The sequence below is a fragment of the Perca flavescens genome, chromosome 19 (assembly GCF_004354835.1).
Source record: "Perca flavescens isolate YP-PL-M2 chromosome 19, PFLA_1.0, whole genome shotgun sequence".
NCBI classification, from domain to species: domain Eukaryota; kingdom Metazoa; phylum Chordata; class Actinopteri; order Perciformes; family Percidae; genus Perca; species Perca flavescens.
This window is the reverse complement of record NC_041349.1, coordinates 15,149,805-15,168,175: the sequence shown is the minus strand read 5'-3', so window position 1 is coordinate 15,168,175 and position 18,371 is coordinate 15,149,805. Positions and strand designations below refer to the sequence as shown.

The window sequence follows — 18,371 nt, the reverse complement described above, 5'->3', positions numbered from 1 at the left end:
TCCCTCCTCCTCCATGTGTTGCATGTTTGAGAGTGGCATGTGAACCCATGATTCCTCATATGACCAAATAAGTTGCTATATTCAGAATCTAGACTTTTGGGAATGTCACCCTGAAACTTAACAAAGGTTTGTCGTGGGTTGATGCACTAAATGTATTAAATGTAATGTAATTTTTCAGATTTTCTTTTTTCAGATTTACTACATTGTTTTGTTCCCCTTTGTTTCCTCAATTTGAAAGTTATTTTAATCATTTATTATACACAGTATATTTGCAGGCCATGCAATGTATGCCAAACATCTTGGCATCCTAATTCTGGACCAAATTGACAATTTAAAATTTTTCTTTTGCTCTTTTTTAATGAATGTACTGTATTTATGAATGATATTTTTTTCACTTGTTATGATTGGATGATTGGTTTTTCAACTGATGGCTAGGTGGGCAGCTGCTTACTCAAGGTACAAGTACAAATCCACATACACTGATGAACAATCTTGCCTCCTTGGGCTCCTAAATGCTCTAAAATAACAGCTTTTTAATTTAATCAACACAGGGTGAGTTTCTGTAGAGATGCTTTAAAGTTGAAGCACTGTGAGTGGGCGAAGTGGATATCAAACTGGTGGGCATCACCTCGCTTTAAATCACACTCCTACATGAGGACACAGTGACTCTGCTCTTTTCACAGCCGTTCACATGTGAGGCATCACACACACACGTGCATGTTTAAACATGCAGGCAAGTTATTACGCACAAATATAATTTTAATGCATTTCAATAAACTGAGAACTTGAACTAAATATTTTACATTTTGAGACACTCAGAAATAAAGCATTAAAGTGCTATAAAGTGCCACATAGCAACGTGCATTTCATTCAGTCTGAAGTATTCTGGAATGTCATTAACAAAGTATAAATATGTTTGTTTACCACTATGTTTCTGATTTGGTAACACAGCAGATGTGCAGATGTTGCAGTATTTACAGCAGTGAGTGTTTCGCTCTGGGCAGCAGCTCACAATCTACTTATGAAAAGTCTGTTTCCTGTGCAGTCCTGATTGTTACCATGACAACGCACACAGTTAGAGGAGGAGTGAAGAGCGCTAACCTTGTTATGGGACCCTCCCCCTCAGGCCCTTTCCTCGAGAGCAGCAAACACTGCTGGGACAAGAGGCCAAGCTCCTCTTTCTTCTTAATAGCAGCAGAAGTAGATCCCGCATTGTTTTCACTTTTTAAAACCTTCACTCCTATTTTTTTTTTTAAAGCTGTGTGAACACTTTTATTCTTAAATGAAAGCCAATGTAAAAAAAAAAAAAAAAAAAGAAATATTTGTTGAAATTTTGTTTGAAATATTTGTTGCAATATTTCAACTTGTGCGAGTAACGTGACACAAAGCGAATTTTGCCACTAGTGTGAACAAAACATAAAACTCCCTAGTTACCACTTTATGTTGTTTTTTTAATCCGTACAAAAACTGAACAAGTAGTGGTGTTATGTCCAGGTTGATGCACCATGATGTTGCCAGGCAACCAGCACAGACTCCAAAAAGTCACTGTGCCCGGCTAAGAAATAGACCCACACATAGCCCATCACTTTTTTTGTCAAAATACAATCTAGTTTTATTGAACTTCTATGGCCCAATAAAACACAGAGGTGAACACACATGGAGATAAAATGTAAGACAGGCAATACACAGGCTGGAAGATAAAAGCATGAACCAAATGATTTCATACAGTACAAGCTGATCACATATATCAACAAATATCTCTCTACAAGGATGCAACTCCAGTGTGATGTGAAAAAAAATAATAATCACAACTTTAAAAACCATACAAAAACAATGTAACATTGAACATACAGTACAGAAAAGCCACGGCTTTTTCCAATTATTTCCACATGGAATAAGTAGCGTGACTGATTGTCAAGCTTACTTCTCTACTTGAATGATTCATATATATAACGTAAATATTATTAAACATAATAGTAATAAACTGTAAGACTGTGTTTTAAGTGTTTAAATTGCTTTAACATAATTAAGTTCCATTTCATTTTATTGTGAGGTCAGCTTATTTGACTAAAAACATACACAAGTGCAGAAGAAGAAGGTGGATCCACCTGTTTTTAAATAATGCTGCAACAAGTAAAATAAATGTAATCCACTCATTAAACCAGCAGATGTACTGCAGATAATGAGCTATATCAGAACTCTCCTGCTATTGCTTTGTAAATTGGGTCATGCTCTATTATAGAACCATAACTCCCTGTATTCCAAAGAGAAAAGGAAAGGGACCAAGAAGGTGATGACAGTGCCAAAGAAATAGTAGACTTCTTTTGACAGCGGCTAAGATGCCGCGGTAGGAACAGAAGAATTGCATAGTTCAGCAGCATCATCTTTTTCGTATTTTCCTATTGAGCCCATTATATTTCTTTTTCGAATGTATCTGTGCAGGTCTGAAACCTTTCCGCCACGTATGACTGCGGTGGCTCATTAGAATGAGGAGCGAGACGAGAGGTCTATTTTTACAAACGAGGGGGTGAGAATGTGACGGAGGGTGAGATTTCATGAGGCAAAAGCAAGCACTGAGTTTATTTATTTTTTATCGTGAACAGAATCTGGATGTAAATGTACAGAGAGTGGCTTTAACAGGTGCAGAATCAAAGTATTTTGAACCTGTGCACTTTCTGGTTTTAATGAAGCCAAAAGGCCAACTGTCCCCAAGAGTCAAGATGTTTAAAATCTGTATTTTCTGGCAGGAAAAAGAACATCACTCTGAAATATGGAGGGTCACATCTATTAAACAACTTGAAGTTACTAACCTGTGTAAAGCACCATATTTTTGCTTCCATTTTGTGCTATCCATTTCATTGTCGGAGTTGGTGGAACTTTTTGTAATGAAACTATTCTCTTGGAACAGAAATGTTGGGTCAAGCGCTGGCCCAGGGTAGAAGGAAGGACACAATAACAATGACGAGGGAGAGGGAGAGGGGCAGCAAGAGGAGGAGGATGAGAGGGAGGGAGAGGGAAGATGGCCACAGACACATCAAGCGTTTGGAACCTCTGGGCAGCTCGACCGGACTCTTTTGCCTCTCGACGTTTGGCCGGCAGATGACCAGTGGCCTGACCTGTGATATGCTCTCCTGGAAGACAAAGAAGAAAGAGGGGAGAGTTGTTATTGTATGGACAAAATAATCTATGATATGATGTACATTTGCACATTTTAAAGTGTGCGCTGATAAAAATTTATTTTTGGTTATTTCTTAATACATTCGGTTCACCGGCAGTTAAAGGTATTATAAAACTTATAAAACTAAGGTAGGTATTATAAAACTTATAAAACTAACTTTCTGTCATATTTGCTGAAACTGACCCTGTGTTCGAGTAGAACTACATGAAGCACCACCTACAGCCTGTAGTGCGATTTGCAAAAATCCACCGCTCCATGTTCAGATGCACCAATCAGGGCCAGGGGGGGGGTTCTAACTGCGTGTCAATCACTGCTAATGCACACGCATTCATTCTCCCTTGTGGGGGGAGGGGTTTAGAAGACCGGTTTGGGCTTTAGTGGAAAGGGGGGGAGGGACTGAAGTTGTCGATGTTCAAATGTTTTAACTAAGTCCTGGATCTTCACATTCATACCTACAACATCTTTAAGCTGTGGTCAATCTAAACCTGTGTTCGTTTTGACGGAACAGTCAAGTTCAACTTAGCCACAGCTAAAGTTCGGTTTAGCGTAACCTTTTCAAAACCGCAGGTAAGTTAGTCAGATACTAGTGTTGACTCTTGAGTCCTTCAAGTGTCACAATCAAAGCTCAAATATATTGCAGTTGCCTTTTTTAGTTTTCTACCTCCAGTATGGTCCTGCTGTGTGGTCGGTCAGGACTGAGCCTGAGGTTCCAGCGGTGTGATCTATGGCTCTGCCCACCGTCGTCCTCGCTCTCTGTGGTGTCTTGCCGCGCCACCCGCGGCCGCTTACGTCTCCGCGAGCTGATTCGCTGGAGAGAACCTGGCTCCTGGAGTCTTAACCAATCAGGTTGAAGGCACAAGGTCAGAGATCCTGTGAGTGTGTGTGTGTGTGTGTGTGTGTGTGTGTGTGTGTGTGTGTGTGTGTGTGTGTGTGTGAAAGTGTTTATGCACATCACACCTGCAATCTGTATCCTCTATATCAGCATCTGCATCACTCTCCCCCTGAGGGTCAGACATTACACACTCCTCCTGTAGATGAATGAAACATATTAAAGACATAAAATATACAGTATATGTAATGTATCTTGTATCTTTGTAGTTGTTGGATAAAACACAGATGAGCCCCAGTGAATCATCCCCGTCCATGACTATTTGTAAACCAAAAGCAACACTTGATGATGGCATTTGTCTGGGTGCGTGTTCTCATGCGTCACTTTATGAACACCTTTATTATTATGCATAATTCAGCTGACACCTACATGACTAATATAGAAAGACCTATTCTGGTGGTTGCTTCCTACTGATTTTACTTTAAGAGCTCACAGGCAAATACAAAGACTCACATCCTATGACTGTGATAAACTTGATTAAATTTTTTTATAGATTGCCAGCCTTAATGTTTATATATATATATATATATATATATATATATAGTTTATCAATGATGCCCAGCTATATGGACGGGTGTATTATAGAATAACAGTAATTTCATATCTGCCAAAGCATTGCATACTATAACTGTTAATTTTTTGTTTATGGAAATACTTCAGGGAAATATATTAAGCGTACATTATTCCCTTATAATTTAGACGATTAAAGGAGTAGTTTGACATTTTGGCAAATATGCTTTTTCCCTTTTTTTCTTTTTTTAGCTGCTCCCAGAAAACTGTTAGCTTAGCTTAGCACAAATACTGGAAACAAGGGGAAACAGCTAGCCTGGCTCTATCAGAAGGTAAAAAAAATCTGCCTACCAACACCTCTCACAAATTAACACTTTATATCTCCTCTGTTTAATCTGCATTAAAACCAAAGTAAACAACACATTGTGGTTTTACAGGGGATTGTGTGGCTAGCAGTCTCCTGGCTGTAGCTTTGTATTTCACAGTTAGAGTTGCATTGTTTTTTTTTTTTTTTTGTCTAACTCTTGAACCAGTGCATATCCCAAAATGTTGAACTATTCTTTGAAATAAAACAGTGGAAACACATCTAAAGCCTCCTCTCCTACCAGTTCTATTTCAAGTCATATGGCTTCTATGTATAATGTTGTGTCTTCTAAGGTTTTATTGTGACCTGGAACATAAATGATGTCATTACTCCATCATCACAATATCTTTTTTGGTTTTGACCTTTGTGTAATGGACCTTGGTATTAGTCACGTATGCATTACATGCTGCAACCTTGAAATAGGCGTGCAAAACCACAGCTGCCCGCTACAATAAATTTATATCTAAAGACACTTGCAGATCAGACTCTAGTCAAGCGTCTGAAATATTTAGTTGGACTCACACACACACACCTGTCACGAAGAAACACAAGTCACACATTACCTCTGTGCCGTATCCCTCAGAGTACCTGGTTATCATTAACCTGTTTTTTCCACAGTGCTCACACAGCAGTGTTTCCTGCATGAGAACAGAAAGTTGAATAATCTGACAACATTATGGACAGTTCCTTTAAAACCTACTGTAATGAATACACAGACACAGCAGCAGACAGAGAGACAGGTCAGCAGGACATTAAAGGTATGTAATTAGAGCACGATTACAGATGAAGAAACACTGAGCCACGGCCACAGACACTTTAGTGGGAAGCCTGAGCACTCACCGGCGTAGGCGTGTGGGCTTCTGAGTAAAGTGTACAGGGACTGGCCTCGCACAGACACGCTACATTTACCTCTCCACAACTCGCCCCCATCTGAGACAGAGAGACAAAGACAGAGAGCATAAACTGTTGACTTATGTGAAGCTTCTTGTCCCTTTTTATCGTTAGCCAGCAGCATATTAACAAAGTAAGTTAAAGGACAATAGTGGCGCCTTGGTGGACACAAACTTATATAATGTACAGTACGACGGCATCAATATCATGTAAGAACATGAAGATATTATCGCATATCAGCAAAAGTGTTTATTTCATGCATCCCTCTCGTTTGCTCAGTGATGCGATTTCTGGCTTTTAACCTTGTCCGCCCACTTACATTTTAAACAGCTCAAAAGTGGAGGAGTTAACTGGCACTGCCAACAATTTGAGATATGAAGGCTGATGAATCCATGTGATTCAGCCAGAGAACATCAGAGCAATTATCAAATACATGGTAATAAATTGCCCGTTTATTGTATCATCATTAGATTACTTGTATTTCATGTTAAAATGTAGCTTTGTGTCAATTACCGCCAGATGTGATTCTAAGCCTGCTTTTATATCATAATACAAGTTCTCAAAGTATGCAGGAGGTAACATGGTCTGAATAAATGACCTCACCTCACAGTCATTCTCAGACGTCTCTCCGGAGGAAAAGAGGCTGTGGGAGTCAGATTCCCTCTGCAGCATGACCTCCGACCTGGCTCACACACTCACATAGACCTGCTGCGGCACATAAACAGCAGAGAACGTAGCTCAGTAACATTAATCAAGTTTTTTTGTGGAAGTTTTACCTCCTGGAAATTGAAGATTTGAGGTTTGGGAGGCTTGTTGTTTGTTTTACAAACATTATGAACGTTTTAGTTCAAAAAAAATGTGATAGAAAGGATACAATATTCAATATCACTGTTGAAATCACATCATGATTACATCGTTTTACAAAATTGTGTTGTCCCAATTAATAATATGAAGCAAATTCAAATTTTTTCTAATTGGTACCAGGTTCATGAATCTTGAGCAATGGCTTTATTTTTGATTGATAAATATTTATATAGGCTACAGTATAGTTTCACTGGTAATATAGGACTGATAATCTTGCAATTCCCATATGGCTGAGCCAATGATAATGGTGCACATTTTCAATTTCCTTTTCTCTAAAGTGAAGAAATTAGAATTGTTTTTACTTTTTTAACTTAGGGCTAGTATAGTCTACAGATGATGCTGTCTTTACGCAAGCAACCTCACAGTAACATCTGCTCAGCAGTGTCCGCACTCCCATTACGTAATAACCTACGACATTCAATGTTAGAGGCTGACAACTTTTCAGATAAAGATGCTGAGGGGAAAAGACGCTGTCAACATTAAGAGATAATGTCTTTTAGTGATATTCAAAGACACATGCCACATTTATTATTATACGCACATACAAACAACTCTGAATTCTAAGCGACAATAAAATAGAACAGAGTAACCCATTTTACCTTTATCGCATCCTGTCCAAGAACATGAAATAAACCCATACAAAAAGTGAATGGAGTTCTGTATCTGTATTTAGAGGATGAGGAGGAGAACGCGGCGATGCTTCTCATCGTGACGCGGGGAAGCCATGAGCTCGCGCTGCTTGTAAATGTTTGACATTGTAGCAAATCCTCTGTGTGATGTCAGCCCAAACGATGACAGGCAGCTACAGTCCGGCAAACGCGCGCTCACCGGGATGTTCCCAAAGCAACGCGGGAGCGCGGAAAACGGCAGGAGGGACTTCCGTTCGGGACTTTCGAAATAAGTCAGTATTTAAGTCAAACAGGTAGGGGTTTCAATATACTGTTTGTTTGTTTGTTTGTTAAAATATGCATGCAATCAGGCCTATTGCTATGCATGTATTTTATGTTTATTCTCTAAAATACATTTTCACAGCATATATATATATATATATATATATATATATATATATATATATATATATATATATATATATATATATATATATATATATATATATATATATATATATATATATATATATATATATATATATATATATATATATATATATATATATATATATATATATATATATATATATATATATATATATATATATATATATATATATATATATATGCTGTGAAAATGTATTTTAGAGAATAAAGCACTGCATTTAATTATCATTTGTGTGTCCAAATCCAATATTAAGCCATAAACATAAAATACATGCATATATATATATATATATATATTTCTATAAATCCATAGGCAAACATAAATGCAAGTGAACTACAGTTGACCCTATAGGCAAACAGCAACAAATATAAATCATAGGTTACCATTGCCATCATACCAGTGGATTGATCAGTTATGTGGTCCCATGACAAAACTGAGCTGCGTTCAGGACCTTTAGGAGCATATCATGTTTTTGATTCTGTGTTTTAGTGGTGCATGTTCATAACATTTCTCCTACAATTGGTTATCCAGCCTTGCATAGCCTACTTTCAGAAAAGCTAAACTTGTTTTTGGTCTTCTTCTACCTCTGGCTGGGTTCTCGCCCCTAGATCATAATCTGAAAGTGGTTTTGTGAACCCACCAATCATCTGGTCCGAAGGAGGGAGCCAACGTACATACCTTCACCGCTCACAACCTCCACTGCATTGTTGCAACTATGCAGCATAGCAGTACTGTGTGGCACATCGGTATGGTATTGTCTTTCAGGAAAATGAGACGTTTAGTTGCTTGGAGAAAAATGGTGCACATTAAAAGGTGTGTATTGCGTGGTTTAAATTAGATCTCGCTGAAAGCATAACTCAGCTACATTTTTGCAATAAATTCGAGAACTTGTTGGCTCACAGACATCATAATAATGTTAAGTCATCATCTATATTACCATACAAAAAATCCAGTGTAAAATCCATTTTATTTAATAGGATTCATGAATATGCATGTCCCAGTTCAAAATGACCTTTACGTGACAGAATCCAAGCTCTAGTTCCTGGCCCACACAACTTAAAAACACTTAATATTCCCAAAGCAAACTGGGAGTAATTCCATTGTCATTTTTGCTCTGATCTTTATCTTGTGCTGTGAAGGCCTTGAGAGAGTTAAGCGACATTCAGTGGTTATTATGATGGGACAGACAGAGAAACAGATGAAAAGAGATGCACACATTTATAGACAGCTACTGCCACACAGACACACAGAGAAAGTCCCAGGCCAGTTTGATCAAAGAAAATCACCCGGAAATGTCTGTCCCCATGGGGAATCTGTCTGTTTCAGTAACTGCGCCACATCATCATCACTAAAATACTGTCCAGCTACAGTAGAACAGTTGATATGGTGGTGTCTAGTAAGTGGATCTTGGTCAAATCCAATGGAACACATATTAATTATCATTATTCAGTAGATTAGTCAGTTACAAAACCCTAAATAACACAAACAATATGCTGAAAAAGAGCATTTACTTTCTAAATCCTCTTCTGTAGCAGGCTTGAAACACTTTACTAAATACATACATGTTAAAAAGAGCTTAAGCTTTCCAAATAGAGCTCATTTTGGCCTAAATGTCCCATGAGGCCTACTGCCGACTCTAGACACCGGGGCAACTGAACGAGATAAAGCATAATTAGGGGGAACCTAATGGCCGAGGGAGGGATCCTCATTATGGCCGCATGTCGACCATGCAAATGACCCTTGTGAACATAACTGTATACTGTATGGGATTCAGCAGACGCTTTCTTACAATGTTTTTGATTATAATTTGTTTCACCCAGTTATGCTGTGATGCTATTGCAATTGCTGAACTGCAGGCTAATGTTTGCTGAGGAATATTTCTTCCTTTTTTGGCACTGCTGTCCATCAGCACTCTGCTGCATAATAACCTATTTAGGACCATGTGTGTCAACAGATGCACTAAAAACGTTACACCTTGTCTTATCAAGGCAGCTTTGATGGTTGCGTTAATGTATGCCGATGTATCATCCCCAAAGTTGCACGTAACTAAAAAAGGGATGCATGCCAACATTTGGTCAATCGTGCTCTTTTATGCATTCACGGGGGAGAAGGGGAGGCAGAAGGGGAGGGAAGTAACAGATCTTCAGAGGCAGATAGAGAAGTTTGTGTATACACAAGTAGCAATACAAACAGGAGATGCAGGCTCGATAAGGAAATTAAGGGAAAGGGTGCAACTCAAATAAAGCAAGAGGGATGCACTAACGGACCAATGCTCCTCTCTCTCTTTCTGTTTTCTCACTCGCTGCCACTTACAGAAAGAGAATCAAAGAGAGAGAGATGAAAGTCAAGGGATAGCTGCAGAATCACATCATTTGGATATTCTGGAAGCGCTTCAGAAAGGCGTTCTTTGGATTTTCTCATCAGAATTGGATGCAGGACTAAACACAGCCTGTCAGAACTCACTTGAATTCTTATGTCTTTGACTGAGGTCACAGTGGACATTCGGATCAAAGCATCAGACTCGGCTAGTCACTTTTAGATTTGATGGACAAACACCGCACCCGAGGCAATTGCAGGTTATGGTGCTGTGAGAACACCCAAAGGTGGTTCGAAGATTGGGATTTGGTTGTGTGAGTTATGCGCTTCTGTGGTCGACATTTGAGGTTGAGCATCACAGACATTCAGATGCATTTCATACACAGTGTCTGAGGGGTTTGCAGACTGCACAGTGAGAAGAGACAAGGAAGGGATCAAGTTTAGCTGCTGTGTGGAACATAAGGACAAAGCAAATGCACTAAATCTGGTCTGAACCAAAAAAACGTTTTTATCTAAAATGAGGAAGGAGCATCTTTTTTCTCAAACACAGAGCAGAAATTATAACCTGGTTTGTTAAGGTAATGCTACTAAATATCAACAGAACCTTTTTTTCAGTCAACTCTGAAAGACCAATGAAGGAATCGGACCAAACCAAGGATAACCCCCTGACTTGGGATTTTGACCAATCCTGGAATTCATTCCTAAAACCAGCTGCGCGTCTTTGCCTCAACACCTTGGATTTCTCAGACCTGTGGGACGAGGAAGACAGTACAGAGGACGAGGGAACTCATTCAACCAATGAATCGTCGCCGTGTCTCCGAGCCCCTCCGGCCCCCCCTCCTCTTCCTCCCCCTCCTCCGCTTGCATCACCTTTGCCCTCTGCCTCCCATAAAGGTGCAGCCATCAAATGCCGCACCTTGAAGCTCCACTGGAGGGAACTGCAGAGTTTAGCTCCCCTTCCCAGGATGACCCGCTTCGGGACTCAGACTATATGGGCCGGACTTGAGCCAGTCCATTTGGACACAAACCGACTGGAGTACCTGTTTAAATCTAAGGGCAGTAGCACAAGTTTTAATGTGGCTTCTGGGAGGCAGGTAAGACCAATAAGGCAGGATGATGCCATACAGATGTATGAAGCAACTGTAATTTTTACCCCATTAGGTTAATCCTATCTATAAATTGACAGTGATTCATTTAGGGGATTGCTCCGGTCCCGCCGGAAGATCCGCCGGATGTCCCTCATTTTCAGCCGCATTACCCTCATCTTCCGCTTTCTTTGTGATGGCATTTTAAACTCTGGTGGATTTATGAGGACTATGGTTAACTGCTCCTCAGATCTCTGCTGGGTAAATCCAGACAGCTAGCTAGACTATCTGTCCAATCTGAGTTTTCTGTTGCACAACTAAAACTACTTTTGAACGAGCAAGTTCCACCAAAACAAATTCCTTCCGAGGCTATTTTGCAGAGGCAACGTCATTGTGTCTGGGGCTTAGCACCGACCAGGACAATTGTGATTGGTTTAAAGAAATGCCAATTAACCAGAGCGCGTTTTTCTCCCATCCCAGCACTGTAGAGGAAGGTCTGGCAATGCGAGACTAGATCAATCTATGTCAGTTTTTCTTAACATGTAAACTCTTGGGGAATTGTGACAATTTTTTTTTTTAAATGTTCATTAAATAAAATATGATGATTATGATTTCTCATAATGAGAAATGTTATTTACATTTTTGACAAATTTTCAAATTATTATTATGATAAATTCAACCCTAAAATGCACTTAGAGAAATCCTTATAGTAATTTTATTAAACTGTCTCATATCCTTCTTTGTATCCCTCCACAGAAGCAGCCGTCAGTCTCAGTGTTGGGGATGAAGCGGAGTAACATCATAACCATCGCCCTGAGCAGCCTGCCCCCTCCCCGCCTCCTCCCCCCTGCTATCTACAGCATGGACAGCAGTGTGCTGGACAGAGAGGACGTTCAGGTACAGCAGAGGTCAAGTCCTCAGCATTTCATTTGCTTAACATTGAATGTTTGCCTTTGTTGGATAGGGTGGATAGTGCAGTATGAGTTCATCTTTTTCCACATTCTCTTCTAAAACAGCGGCTTAAAGCACTGATCCCAACAGAAGAGGAACTGGGTTTGATCAAGGAGGCCAAGGCCCAGAACCCCCACTCCCCTCTGGCCACAGCCGAGCTCTGCCTGCTCACGCTGGGGGAAATCCCACATCTTAACTCCAGGCTTCAGCTCTGGGCCTTTGCTCTGGACTACGATTCCTTAGAAAGGGTAAGTTAAAGTGAAATCAACTTGCCACTGAAAATGTATTTGGTAAAGATGAATCTACACACTTCACATAGAAACTGCTTCATTTGCATTTGAAAATGTAGTTAGCATGAGTGTAGTCTGGATCAACGACAATTCATTTCCAGGATAATTTCCAGAACATCCGGCTGTCTAACTCCGTTCTCTTTGGGAAACAACAACAAACTTCGAGCTAGCAAGCTACACGCTGAAAAAGGCACCTTTGGAAGAAAATTTGGATTGTGCAACAAGGCAGGCCTGCTTGGTTCTTTCGGGGAATGATTGTAAAGATTTACAAAGAAGCAGAGCCACCGTCGCTGCGTCCAGAACTTAGCGTTGCCCAAAGACGATTGTGATTGGTTTAAAGAAATGCAAACAACCCAGAGCATTTTCTTTTCCCCCTCCTTGTAATGTGTGTGGAGGTAGATCTCGCAATGCGGGACTAGCATGTGACTACCATCATGGTAGTACCATGGTGCCACCTACACAAGCTACATCATCAAAAAATCTACCGTTTGATTGACAAGTAAACCCTATAGGCATGCAGCACAAATACATTACCGTAATGATTTCCATTCACCAAATATTTCACCAGACTAAAAATAAAAGATGGATTTGCTGGCTCACCTACTCTGAATGAATTGAATGAAATGACATTGTCCTCTAAATGCATCCTTCCTCATGACAGGAAATTGCCGAACCTCTCTTCCATCTGAAGTTGGCCATGGAACAGCTCGCAGCCAGCCAGACCTTTAGATGTATTCTCGCAACGGTGTTAGCGATCGGTAACTTTCTCAATGGATGTAAGGTAAATGATCACAATCTTTATCTTTAATGCACTTTTTTCTTTCCCACAAAATTCTCACAATACATTGTAATATGTCAAGGCCCGTGGCTTTGAGCTGAGCTACCTGGGGAAGCTGTCCCAGGTGAGGGATACACACACTCGCCAGCCCCTGCTGCACCACGTCTGTGTGCTGCTGCTGCAGCTCTACCCACAATCCTCTGACCTCTACTCTGACATCACTGCGGTTACTAAAGCTGGCAAGGTGCGTAGTTGGGACTGTGTGTGTGTGTGTGTGTTTGTTACTCTCCTAAGTGTGTATGTTATGTTGCATCTGAGTAGGTGGGAAGGCTAGAACAAATAGATTTAAAAAAACATCACGATTGATTCAAACTCATTTTCAAGATCAGGTATGAAAGGAATGCAAACCAAGTCAAACCTGGGACTAAAATGTAATCCTATTTCAAACAGACAATAAACTATGTTAATTCATTCAAAATGAATCTAAGTAACAATCCGTTGTGAATCGACTCCAAAATACACAAACTCTTTCTCTTCTTTACAGTTCGACTACTCCCTAGTCCAGTCCAACCTAACCCAGCTAGAGGCCCTGTGCAAAGCATCATGGGAGCAGCTAAAGCTTTTAGACAAGGCAGAGGAGAAGAGGAAAGGAGGAAAGGTGGAGAAGAGGAGAGGAGGAAGAAATGAGGCTTTGGCCCCAGAGGGCTCGCTTCGTCACCGGCTGCCACAGATTTTAAAAGAATGTGAGGAACGGCTGAAGGTCCTGAGAGCCGTCCATCGTCGGGTTATAAACAGGTGCGAGGACATGGCTTATTTCATTTTGTTGATATTTTCGGTGCTAAGTGCTCCTTGATGTGGTGCTGTAAGTAAAATTGCCATCAAACATCATGTTCAGTTGCTACCATTGGCGATCTTAGACCCATTTAAGGAGGCTCAAGCCCCCTTAAATTTCATCTCAGCCCCCATCTCAGAAACGTAGTTTTGACCAATCGGATGAGGTTGTGCCAGACTCCCGCCTTTGGCTGAATCTCTATCTAATCTGTCAGAGGGAGAGCAGGAGTGCGGTTGTGAAGTTATACGTTGGTAGTCCCCAAAGAAGAAGTAGGTAATTTAATGGCACAGATTAGAACCCAAATTGAAACTTAAGCAACTAAAATTGCTGAATGTTAGAACATTGTGTCAAATTGGTCGTTATTACTGTGACTTATAAGGTGTCAGGTTTAGTTCCGTCATAGTGTTAATAGAATTTTAAAAAAACGTTAGCTGACGTTGTTGTTCAGTAGCTAGCTCAGAGAGCTTTAGCTGGGGGGGTTAACACTTTTGCATGCACTACTGTATGACTGTGTCACATTCTCATTAGGGGCTGAGCCCCCCTAAAGGTCTGATCCTAGAATCACCCCTTGTTGCTACCGTGTTGTCTTTTCCTGTACATTTTTTAAGAGTGAGGCCAAAAGTTGTCCTAATTGTTGTTAAGTTTTAGTTATGGAGTAAATCTTTCGGTTTTACTTTTCATTTTTGGTCCTTCAGGTTCCACTCTTTCCTCTTGTTCCTGGGCTACTCCCGAGCTATGGTGAGAGACACCAAAGTGGAAGACTTCTGTAAAACCATCAGCAACTTTTCTTTGGAGTACAGGACCACACGGCAGGCCATCGTCCTGCAGAGAGAGAGGGAACGACAGAAAAGTGGAGCAGAAAGCCCAGGTCCTAACACACCCGTAGTCAGGAGGAAACGTCAACAAACTTCAACACAGGTTTTTTTATTTTATTTTTTTTTTTCTCAGATGCTTTTAAAGTGAAGCACCATTCAGGACAAAATTATTGACTGTTTTTTTTAACCTGTTATGTGTTGATCCACCAGGAAAATGAGGAGCAGTGTAGGCTGGAGGAAGTGCTGAGAACACCTGAGTCCATCAAAAGACTGGATGTCACTCTGCCACGAAACCGCAGGAGGATGGCTGACATCCAAGGTACTTTATACACTCCATTTTTGTTCTCTCTTTATTGATCGAATGTGTCATAGCCTACTGAACCCACATCTGTTTATATCTCAGGTCCAATCTCACGGAAAATGAAGTGGTGACCCTGCTGATATACTTTGAAAAGCCATTCACCCACTGGTGTGATTGAACAAAATTGTTTGTAATTGTTATTTATGACATTGTTGTTAAAAGTGACATTTTTGCAGCACAATGTTGTTTTGCAGTAAGAAAATGGACAGATGCATGAGATTTCACATGCCATTCAATTATTAATCACGTTTAAGTTGTAAAGATGCATTAAAGTTTGTTTTAATAAAAAATAAAAATAAATCAAACGTGTGTGTGTGTGAGTGTAAATTAATGGAAAGGTGTAATACATGAGTAGGCCTAGTATAGATAACTGTGTGTAAATATATGCCAAGGTACTGTAAATGCACAGGGGTGCAAATAGCATACACTGTTAATTGTACCAGGGGTGCAAATAGCCTCACCCTTAATTTAAAAAGAAAACATTAACAGGAGTGCATTAACACTTGCATTTTGCCAAAATAAAGCCTCAAAATATGATGAAAAAAAAATCTGTTTTATTGATAGCTGTCCTTCACTTCATAATTGTACATTATGCTACATTACATTGTATTCACGTACTATTGCTATTTCATTTTTAAAGCACGTGTTCGGACCCAGCGCATGGACATCTCGCTCTTTGTCATGGTTTAGCTACGTGTACAAAATAATAATGAATCGATATCAACTTTTCAAAGCTGACGAATAATAGGGTAGCTGTCAGTACCCGATCCGTTCCACCTGCACAATCCGTTCTGCGCATGCGCAGATGATAATACCGTTTTACGACCTGCCCGATCGCAAAATTACGAATCCCACTATGGCCACGCCAAGGCACGCCCTACGAAGCAGCTCGATTGGTTGGGGTTAGGCATTTCTCCTCGAGTGGTTAAGGTTAGGGTTAGGGGATTGGTCAGGGGATAGGACCTGTACATGTAAGCATGGACGCCTGGCCAATAGTAGTGTGTGAATGCTATTGAAGGGCGGGTATTGGCGTGGCCATAGTGGGATTCGTAATATCGCTGCCCGATCTGTTCCACTGTTCTGACACATATACATATATATAGACATATATAGGTAGCCTCCACCCATGCTAACGTTAGTTTAGCTAACAGCTAATTTGGCTAACCGCTAGCCGACAAATAACGCATGCGCAGAACGGATCGTGCAGGCAGAACGGACAGCTAGATTCAGTCTACAATAACGTTAAGTCAAACATAATGGGAAAAGCAGGCTACAGCAAAATTAAGACTTTACAGTAACAATAAAGACAAGTATTGAGTGATTGTATTTTAAATGAGCACAAGTAAAGTAGAACTGACATAACAGCTGTTATATATGTTTGTTTGAAGTTTTATTTTGAGGGTCTTTTAAAAGTTTGCATGCTGTCTCAGCTAGCGGTTAGCCGAATTAGCTGTTAGCTAAACTAACGTTAGCTTAACTGTGGAGGCTGACGGACGGCAGACCGCTACAATCATCTAGCGGTTAGCCAAATGAACTGTTAGTTAAAGTAACGTTAGCTTCCCAGTGGAGGCTAACGGCAGACCGCTATAATCACCTAGCTGTCCTCCCGAATTAGCTATTAGCTAAACTAACGTTAGCTTCCCGGTGGAGGCTAGTGTGGGAACAGATCGGGTAGTGTCGTAAATCATCATACCACATCGCATGTGCGAACATCTTGCGCATGCGCAGAACGGATTGTGCAGTTGGAACGGATCGGGTACTGACATTAGGCTCGTTCGAGATGAGCCAGATCTGCGCAGAATCAATCACCGGCGATCGCCGCCCAATGCATGCATAGACAGTATATAATGGACCAATAGACCCCGTTGCTCTGGACGGAGACCAGTGAAGGCTATTAGAAGCACTTTTCCGGTGATGGCCAGCTTTACTGCGCAGCCTCCAACTGAGAGAATGTGACGTGAACAACGTGTCTGAAAGTTGTAAGTCTTCTGGTAGCTGTGCCAAGAGAAATCTCAATCATTCCCAATCTTACAGATACGGAGACTGTAGGTGTATGTAAGGAGATAACATGGGCACAGGCTAATTATTGATCACTAACATGCTAGTTAACATTAGTAATTAAACCTAAACATCTCATGTAAGTCAAAACTGCCTGCGAGCTTCTCCTGTACTATACGGTAATTCCTCTACTATGCGACAGTAAGTCACTTGGTTATGACACAATTGTTAGCCTATTTTTACAAAAACGTCTGCTACGGAGCCATAACGTGAGGTACAAGGTAATGGAGCCTTTTATACATTGTCGTGTTTCTTTGGAACTAAACAACGGACAAATAGAGTCTTTAAACGCTTCAGATGTAAAGTTATTCGCAGTCAAGTGACGTAAAAAAAAAATGGCGGTCAGCGGAATGCTAACAGGAGGTGATGGCCAGTTAGCAACAAAATGGCACCATGATGGCTCGAGTTCTGAAGCGAAGCTTACCCCCTTGAATGCATGCCGGTTAGATTTGTGTCCAACTTGATCCCGACTTGCTCTGACGTCATGCACACATGGGCAACGATAATTTCACGAGACCAAGGCGGCCGCAGTTCTGAGACGCAGGTAGCGCAGTTGCTTTTCACCAACTGCAAGAGCCAGGCGGACGCAGGTGGACCCACTGCATGCTGGGAAACGCCGGCCTCTCAACTGATCGAACAGCTGATTGGTTCAGAATCGACTCAACATGATGACGTTTTATGTAAACTTTTTTATTGATTTTGAATCGGAGGGATTTTAACTGCGATTTGTCTGATTTAAAAGCTTATTCTGTACAGAACACATGTAGTGAGGCTTATAGTTATGTTTAGAAGTCAGAGAGACTAAATCTGTTCAGATTACAGATCATCTACAGTCTGTTGTTAATTAAAAACAGCAACAGATCCCATGTAGAGAATTTTGACAGCTACTCTGTCATAATAAAATCAACTGGAGACTGTGTAGGAGCTGATATATGGGTCTGATAACATTTTATTAAATCGGAATCGAACCACAGTGTTTGTGTCACTTCCTGTTCAGCCTGAGTGCTGCTGGAATCAGCTGGAAAACTGTCCGATTTGAGAGCGGACTTTTGTCACCGCCCCCGGTTGCTGCCGCCTGCTCTCGTCTACTTTACAGGCGAGGCGCAGTTCATCTCGAACGAGCCTACTAG

The 18,371-nt window shown here is 40.7% G+C and overlaps 1 protein-coding gene across 5 annotated transcripts; it reads right to left on the bottom strand.

The window, feature by feature from the left end:
- Positions 1–1,582: 1,582 nt before the first annotated feature.
- Positions 1,583–17,701, bottom strand: si:ch211-63p21.1 (uncharacterized). Of its 5 annotated transcripts, none has more exons than XM_028564165.1 (7): positions 17,666–17,701; positions 6,436–6,540; positions 5,782–5,871; positions 5,505–5,579; positions 4,136–4,206; positions 3,840–4,011; positions 1,583–3,131 (listed from the first exon to the last, which is right to left on the bottom strand). In XM_028564165.1, the coding sequence occupies exons 2-7, from the start codon at positions 6,502–6,504 to the stop codon at positions 2,919–2,921; spliced, it is 690 nt and encodes a 229-aa protein (XP_028419966.1). In that variant the 5' UTR covers positions 6,505–6,540; positions 17,666–17,701; the 3' UTR covers positions 1,583–2,918. The 5 variants fall into 5 exon arrangements, with proteins under 5 accessions (XP_028419966.1, XP_028419968.1, XP_028419967.1 ...); XM_028564167.1 differs by having other exon boundaries at positions 6,436–6,537; positions 17,666–17,691; XM_028564166.1 differs by lacking the exon at positions 17,666–17,701 and adding an exon at positions 14,682–14,888.
- Between the last annotated feature and the right edge of the window lie 670 nt (positions 17,702–18,371).

Coding starts and splice junctions, on each gene's coding strand:
- si:ch211-63p21.1 (XM_028564165.1), bottom strand. CDS start 6,504: ATGCTGCAGAGGGAATCTGACTCCCACAGCCTCTTTTCCTCCGGAGAG. Junction 5,872..6,435: donor CGTCTGAGAATGACTGTGAG/GTGAGGTCATTT, acceptor TCTCTGTCTCAG/ATGGGGGCGAGTTGTGGAGA. Junction 3,132..3,839: donor ACAGCAGGACCATACTGGAG/GTAGAAAACTAA, acceptor TTTGTCTTCCAG/GAGAGCATATCACAGGTCAG.